Source organism: Manis pentadactyla, chromosome 10 (assembly GCF_030020395.1).
Source record: "Manis pentadactyla isolate mManPen7 chromosome 10, mManPen7.hap1, whole genome shotgun sequence".
NCBI classification, from domain to species: domain Eukaryota; kingdom Metazoa; phylum Chordata; class Mammalia; order Pholidota; family Manidae; genus Manis; species Manis pentadactyla.
In genome coordinates, this window is record NC_080028.1 from 125,984,526 (window position 1) to 125,992,009 (window position 7,484).

Consider the following 7,484-nt stretch of genomic DNA (forward strand, 5'->3'; position numbering starts at 1 on the left):
ACCCCCTGCTCACGTTCCTCCAAGGCCGCCCGGGTGGACTGGGCTATCCTCTGCAGCCCCGAGTAACTGGAGCGGGCTGGGGGCAGCCTTTAAATCCGCCATGACCAGGACAATGATTCTCAAACTTTGTGGGGAAAGAATTTCTCGGGGGAGCTTGTTAACTCGGGTTTCCAGGCCGCACACCGACACTTTAACCAACTGCATCTAGCGTGGCGTGGTGGTTTATACTTTAGTAAGCTTTTCGAGGTATTCTGACCTGGTAGCTCGTGGGTCACATCCGCCTTGAGTTTATTTCCCACTAACCAATCCCGTGACTCCGTCAAAACTCTCAACCACCCCCACCTACTTCTGAGGTTAGAGGGCTCGCCCGATAACCCCGCCTCTCGCCTTCAATTGGCCCCCCGCTCGTCCCGCCCCTTCAGGCAAATCTTCCCTTCTGGTTGGTCGGCGGTGTGCATGTGGTGAGACCTGACCCAATGGGAGTTAAAGTTCGCGGAACAAGACCCGGAAGTTCGTTTCGAGCAGGCGCGGTTGGCTGCGGACGCCTAACGCGCTCTGTGAATTCCGGCGTCGGGGTGGAGCTGTGAGTCCTGCGTGGGTCCGGGAGCCGAGGAAGGTTCGGCTCTCAGGTGCTGCCTGCGGGGAGGTCCTGGTGGCGGAGGGCCAGGCGGCCCACGCTGCGGCGCCCGACCGCGACTGAGGTCAAGGCGCCGGAGCCTGCTTCGCCCAGGCAGGAGCTGGGTTCTTCAGCCGAGACTTGGAGCCTCGGGACTTCTGCTTCTGCAGACGTCTGGAGTCCTTGCGCGGTGCCCGGGGTGTCTTATTAGGCGGAGACAGCTGGTTTCCTGGCCAAGGCGCTCCGGGCGCCTGACGATGGCGTCGGGCCTGGGCTCCCAAGACAGGGAAGGGCTCCTGATAGTGAAGCTGGAAGAGGACTGTGCCTGGAGCCAGGAGCTGCCCCCGCCAGACCCAGGGCCCAGTCCGGAGGTCTCCCACTTGCGCTTCAGACGGTTCCGCTTCCAAGAGGCCGCTGGGCCCCGGGAAGCCCTCAGCCGGCTCCAGGAGCTTTGCCACGGGTGGCTGCGGCCTGAGATGCGCACCAAGGAGCAGATTCTGGAGCTGCTGGTGTTGGAGCAGTTCCTGACCATCCTGCCGCAGGAAATTCAGAGCAGAGTGCAGGAGCTGCATCCAGAGAGTGGCGAGGAAGCGGTGACCCTTGTGGAGGATATGCAGAGAGAGCTTGGAAGACTGAGGCAGCAGGTGAGATTAAGAGCTGTTTCATCTGCGGTTTGTTCGGCCCCGAGAACTGGCACATTGCGCCGGCCCTGTTCCCTATACGAATTTACTTTGGTTGCCCTGAGTAGACCTGATGTGGGCAGGAGAACGTTTTATGGTTTAGTCAGGATCATTCAAATGGACGGAGGAGCAATGAAGCGTGCCCTGTTTTCACTTGGAGGCAGTGTGTCTGCATGAGTATTCAGTCTCTACTAGCTTTTTTATTTGAGGTATGTTAGTTAACCTCTTTGGCGTCAGATTTGTCACTGGTAATATGAGAGTGACAAAATGCCTTTCTAGGGTTGCTTTGAGTGCTACAGAAAGAGCAGCATGTAGTTTTGATCACACTACTGGCTTATACTTAGTGCTTAATAGCTGTTAGCTGTTGTTACCTTAGGGTCAGCAGACTGGTCACCGCTGCACAGGTGGGTCCCTGTTTATAGTAAACAGGAAAACAGTTTGTCACTGAGGCTCTGAAGACACCTTGCCCCCAAGGCCACCCAAGTTTAACTTATCCAGTGGTGAGGAATAGAAGCATCTAGAAAAGGGGGGGGAACAAGAGGGAGTGAGGTGTGTCAGAAGAGTTGTGGGGAAGGTGTGCACTGGGAGCAGACTAATCCCGCCCCCCATTAACACACCCAGTACCGGTTTTCTCCTCTGTAGGTGGGAAAAGCCTAGAGTGTAGACCGTTCTTCTCTCTTGCTGGGTCCGAAGGGATCGCCGTGGTTCTGTTGAAGGCATACCCTCAGAATTCTGTACTCATTTCCTGTCCTGTTGGGCCCTGTTGTGTTGATGAGTGATGTGAGTTGGTTCCCAGGTCACAAACCATGGGCGGGGAACAGAAGTGCTTTTGGAGCCTTTGCCTCTGGAAACAACACGAGAGTCACCGAGCTTCAAGCTGGAGCCTATGGAGACTGAGCGAAGCCCTGGCCCCAGGCTGCAGGAGCTGCTAGGCCCCAGCCCCAAAAGGGATCCCCAGGCTGTAAAGGAGAGGGGTGAGGAACAGTTATCTGGGCAGGTGGGAGGGGAGAGGGGCTGCGGGTACCCTGCCATTAGCACGGTGGAGCTCTGTTGCCAAGGTGAGGGAATGTCTGACCTCTGGGTTCCCAGATGTGGAGTGAAAGACCTAGAAGTGGTTTGGGTGCTTCAGAGAATGGGAGGAGGGAGGCGGAACCCTCGTGTAGCCCTTTTCTATGGAGAACAGAGACGTTTAGAGCTAGCTGTGAGGGCTGGGTGCTGCAGGCCAGCAGGGCAGACTGCTGGTGTTTACCTGCACCCCTGTCATTTTGGATGTCACTTTAGTATGCCTCTTTTGCCCTCTCTGTTCAGTGTTCAGTCCTCAGAGCAGAGGCTGGGTGCTGGGGAATGGATACTGGGTTGTAATAATCCTTTTGCCAGGAATTAGGAGTGTCATTCTCATCATGATTTCTGTCACCTTCAGCAGTATCTGCTCCCTGGCTTTCTCTCTTTGCTGCGGAAGGGAACACGGAAGACAAAGAAATGACTGGGCCCCAGGTGATGTGGACGTTCCCATTGTCTTTCCCTGGCCACCCCCTCCCCTAGTTGCTCTTGTGGGGGTGGGGGCCTTCTGCTGCTTGGACAGGATTGGTTCTCTTTCTCCGCCTTCTTTATTTGTCTCCTCTACCTCTCACTTGTAGGCCTAGCACCCTTCCTCCATGAAATGTATCCTTGGCACCCCCTGGTTTAGTCCATTTAATCCATGACTCTGCTTGAATTGTTCTTGGTGCCTCAGGGCTAAAGGATATCTTGTGCTGTTTCAGTTGCCTGAGAGCTTAGAGGACGTGGCTGTGTACATCTCCCAGGAAGCGTGGGGACATCAGGATCCTAGTAGGAGGGCCCTCTCCAGGGACACGGTGCAGGAGAGTTATGAGAATGTGGACTCACTGGGTAAGGACTTCTTTTCCAGAGATGAAGACTGAGCCATTTCTAACCAGGGTCCTGTCCTTAACCACTTACCTCCTGGCTATAAGCCTGGAGTTTTGCCGAAAGACCTTAGTGCCCAGGGCAGAACAAATCAAACCTGGCAACTCCTACCCCACATCGCATACACATATCCCAGGATGCTGTGGGGCTCTTAGTTCTTGATGCCTTGCAGTTTTGAGATGCCTATTCTTCTGACCTCACTTATGTTTTCTCTGCTCCATTAGGGTTTCTAGACCCAGGGGCACTAATATCAATGTTCTAGCTTAGCAGCTATCACAGCCCTTAAAAATTCAGGAAAGGGGGGAAAGGCCTTGTAGAAATTTGGAAATGATATATATACTCAAAACAGGAGCTAAATAAAATAGGTGTAAGTTAAGATGCATGTATGTGTTGAACTATCTTGCAGAGATTAAAAATGAGGCCTATGAAATAGGACAAAAAACTGATGATTGGATTTAGGTGGAGAATGTATAGGTGTTACATGGTTCCTTCATCTTCTCTGTTTATGAAAATTCTCAAAAGTTGGAGGAAGCCTTAAACAAAACAGGGCTGTGTGCATGATGATGGTAGCTATGTTGACACATGGTGGACAAGAGTCACACTGCACTTGTTTTCATAAGAGGAGGACGGCTGTCAGTTCACTTGTACTAATTCTGCAAAGGGGTTTGTTCCCTTCATTGAGTCTTCTCCAGGTTCCCCATTGCTGGGCTGTGGCGTGGTGCCCTAAGTTGAGTACAGCACTTTCAGGGAGTGTGAAATAGGCAGAGAAGTTCAGATCACAGGTGTTTGGAACGAAACGGTTTAAAGTCCGTGTTTGCTAGAGTTGGAGTGAGGTTTTTGTTTTTGTTTTTAGCATAGTGTGGGAATGGCACTTTGGGGTTCCAACCTCAGGGTTCCCTCAGATCCCCAGGCCCTTTTCTAATTGTCTGTTGTATTATATTTTCTCCTTCTGGAGTTGTCCAGTCAAACTTCATTCTATTTTAAATTTATCTGTGAGAGTCAAGGTTCTCTTACAGTACTAAAGTGATTCCTTGAGGAACTGACCACCTGGACCATGTTCGTTTGTTGGGTAATTACAGAAGTATATTCTCCTTGCAGAAAATCCCAAGTACTACAGAAGTGTAAGAAGAACAAAGCCTTAGTCTCTTGCCCCCTATTTATTTCTTTAGAGGTAACCACTGGGGACAGTTTCATGTATATTTCAAGTAATTGCTGTCAGACTTACTCTGCCATCTGTGGATATGTTCACTGAGGGCAGGGAACAAGACTGTTTGTCTGCCTGGTGGAGGAAAGTCGTAACGTATACATCTTTCCTTCATTGTGTGCAGCATCTCAGGCTCCCGGTCAGGAGGCCCTGAGCACCCAGGCGGAACAAGGAAGAAAGCCATGGGATCCCAGCCTGCAGACCTGCAAGGAGCGCCTGAGTTCCAGAAACCCAACGCTAGGTAAGGAAAGAAGATGCGTAGCCAGTCCAGCTGGCTTCCCACTGTTGGAGGGAGGCATTTGAGGGCGAGGGTATAGCGCTAGCCCATCCCCGCCACCAGGGAGGCCCACTGCTCCCTGTGTCCCCACTACCCACTTCCATCCCTGTCCCAGTGAGGCAGGCGAGGCAGCCAGGCTGCACAATGTAAGGAGGCATTCACCCCCGGGCTCACTTGTTCACCCTGGCCTGCTCCAGCCCCCCGTTTCCAAAGGGCAGGAGCCAGAGGCTTGGCTGGAGAGGGAGGTGGTGGCTCCTACATGGGAATTCAAGACTGGTCAGAGCTCTGATTACTGAGTGATGAACCTGCCTTTTAGCCCCTCTAGAGTGCTTTACCTGTATGAGGAAGATGGGAAACCGGGGTAGAACCTATCCTTCTGGACTTCTGGCCTAAAGGCAGTAGCAGACCTGTGTGAGTTCCTTTTCTCTGGTGTAGAAATAATGTAGGGATTTGCTTTCTCTCACTCTACCAGGGGAAGAGAAATTTGAGAGCCGAGAAAACAGTGCTCAGTCCCTTTCCCCCAAGAGTGTCCACCCTCAGGTGCTGCTGCCTGGCCAGGCCAGAGGGGAGGTGCCCTGGAGTCCTGAGCAGGGAAGGCCTCGGGACAGGGCAGAAGGGCGGTGGGAGCCTCCCCCAGAGGAAGGGATGGAGCAGTCCTTAGTGGGGGCCACAAGTTGCAGAGAACTCGCACAACCAAAGGAACTGCAGACGAAGAAGCTCCACTTATGTCCTTTGTGTGGCAAAAATTTCTCTAACAACTCAAACCTAATTAGGCACCAGAGAATACATGCAGCAGAAAGACTGTGTGTGGGTGTGAAGTGCAGTGAACTCTTTGGTGGGAACCCGCACTTTTTATCACCACACAGAGCACACTTGGGAGAGGAGGCCCATAAGTGCCTCGAATGTGGAAAAAGCTTCAGTCAGAACACCCACCTGACTCGCCATCAGCGCACCCACACGGGCGAGAAGCCCTATCAGTGCAGCGTATGTGGAAAAAGCTTCTCCTGCAACTCCAACCTCCACAGGCACCAGAGAACACACACAGGTGAGAAGCCCTACAAGTGCCCTGAGTGTGGGGAGATCTTCGCCCACAGCTCCAACCTCCTCCGGCACCAGAGAATTCACACGGGCGAGAGGCCTTACAAGTGTGCCGAGTGTGGGAAGAGTTTCTCTCGCAGTTCACACCTTGTCATACACGAAAGAACTCACGAGAAAGAGAGGCTTTACCCCTTCTCTCAATGTGGGGAAACAGGGAGCGATAGCACCCTCTTTCTTACAAACCATGGAACCCACAAGGCAGAGAAGAAGCTCTTTGAATGTTTGACTTGTGGGAAAAGCTTCCGGCAGGGCATGCACCTCACCAGACATCAGAGAACGCACACGGGAGAGAAGCCGTACAAGTGCACCCTTTGCGGGGAGAACTTCTCTCATAGATCCAACTTAATCAGGCACCAGAGAATTCACACGGGAGAGAAACCCTATACCTGTCATGAGTGTGGGGACAGTTTCTCTCACAGCTCCAATCGGATCCGTCATCTGAGAACTCACACGGGAGAGAGACCTTATAAGTGCTCTGAATGCGGAGAAAGCTTTTCCCGAAGTTCACGCCTTACGAGTCATCAGAGAACTCACACCGGCTAGAAACTGTGGGTGTGGGTTTTTTCCTTGGTTTTGTTTTTTGCCCAGATAAAATGGCATATTCAGAGGGTTCTGTTAAGAGCTGGTATTCTGTCTGGTTGATTGAGCGTTCCGGGTTTTTAAGGTAATCACTTAAAGAGGAACCGGGGAGAGTCTGTGAGGGAGGTACAGACGCAGCAGAGAATTAGCACAGGACTGAAAAGGACTTCTGCCTCAACCCCAGAGGACGGCCAGTCCTTGAGGTGACTTGCTCAGGATGGAGTGCTCTGTGATGTCCGTCCTGTCCCTGGGCACACCTGTCCCCTCTGTGTGTTTAGCCAGGTTGTGATTTGGGTGCCTTACTGGGTCCAGAATCTGTCCCCACAACTGTGGGAATCCATGTGACCTTCCATTGCTGCTTCCTCACTTGGCACGTTCAGCAGGAGCTCTGGGGCTCCTGAGGCCCTTAAGGCCAGAGAGGAGGGGCTGGGTCTCCGGGGAAACCAGCTGGAGGCAACCCAAGACTGGTGCTGAGCTGCGGCTCTCCTGAAGGCCCTGCTGGGACACCCACGGGCAGTCCAGGGCAGCCGCCGCAGCTCCTCTCGGTGGCCTGCATGCATGTAATTGTCACCTCAGACAAAAAGGAACCAGAGACCTAAGGGAAGCAATAGGGTGGAATTTGCAGGACAGCCCAAGAATTGGCAAGGGAAACTGGAGCCTGAATTACTTTACCTTTGCAGAGGTCGAGACTTCCCCCACCCCCATCAGAGCTTCAGAGCCATTGGAGGGTTTCAGGAAAGATGGTTCCCTGGGAGAAAGTAGGGGTCATGCCCTTTCCTGTTGAAAGTACGTTTGGATGGTAATAAATATCTTCAGGAAGCATGAGGGTGTGTGACTCTTCACTGAGGTCCTTTGTTTGGCCTCCAGTGTTGCTGTGTCTCTTGTCTGCTTTGGGTAGATGCCTGCTCTCCCTCCATGTCCTTACCGGTGGGTAGGTAAAGTTCCAGGAAAGGTGGCAGCAGACAGGCCGAGGTAGGCGCGCCCCAGGCTGGGGCTGCCACGTGGCAAGAGGGCCAAAAGCCCCATGGCTGCCTGGGCCCATGTCGGAAGGGCCACCTCGTTTTTTTTCCTTCTTTGGTGTATAGCACTAAAAACGTCTTTTGACTC

The 7,484-nt window shown here is 52.8% G+C and overlaps 1 protein-coding gene across 3 annotated transcripts; it reads left to right on the forward strand.

Moving 5' to 3' along the window:
* Positions 1-561: 561 nt before the first annotated feature.
* Positions 562-6,424, forward strand: ZNF263 (zinc finger protein 263). 3 transcript variants are annotated; one of them, XM_036920372.2, is made up of 6 exons: positions 562-1,260; positions 2,093-2,270; positions 2,717-2,790; positions 3,057-3,183; positions 4,548-4,664; positions 5,173-6,424. In XM_036920372.2, the coding sequence occupies exons 1-6, from the start codon at positions 874-876 to the stop codon at positions 6,339-6,341; spliced, it is 2,052 nt and encodes a 683-aa protein (XP_036776267.2). In that variant the 5' UTR covers positions 562-873; the 3' UTR covers positions 6,342-6,424. The 3 variants fall into 3 exon arrangements, with proteins under 3 accessions (XP_036776267.2, XP_036776266.2, XP_036776268.2); XM_036920371.2 differs by having other exon boundaries at positions 735-1,260; positions 2,720-2,790; XM_036920373.2 differs by having other exon boundaries at positions 735-1,260; positions 5,567-5,855.
* Positions 6,425-7,484: the final 1,060 nt, after the last annotated feature.

Excerpts from the sequence above, each read along its gene's own strand:
- ZNF263 (XM_036920372.2), top strand. The coding sequence starts at position 874 with ATGGCGTCGGGCCTGGGCTCCCAAGACAGGGAAGGGCTCCTGATAGTG. Across the intron at positions 2,271-2,716 it reads CCAGGCTGTAAAGGAGAGGG|CAGTATCTGCTCCCTGGCTT; the intron begins GTGAGGAACAGT and ends TGTCACCTTCAG. Across the intron at positions 3,184-4,547 it reads TGAGAATGTGGACTCACTGG|CATCTCAGGCTCCCGGTCAG; the intron begins GTAAGGACTTCT and ends CATTGTGTGCAG.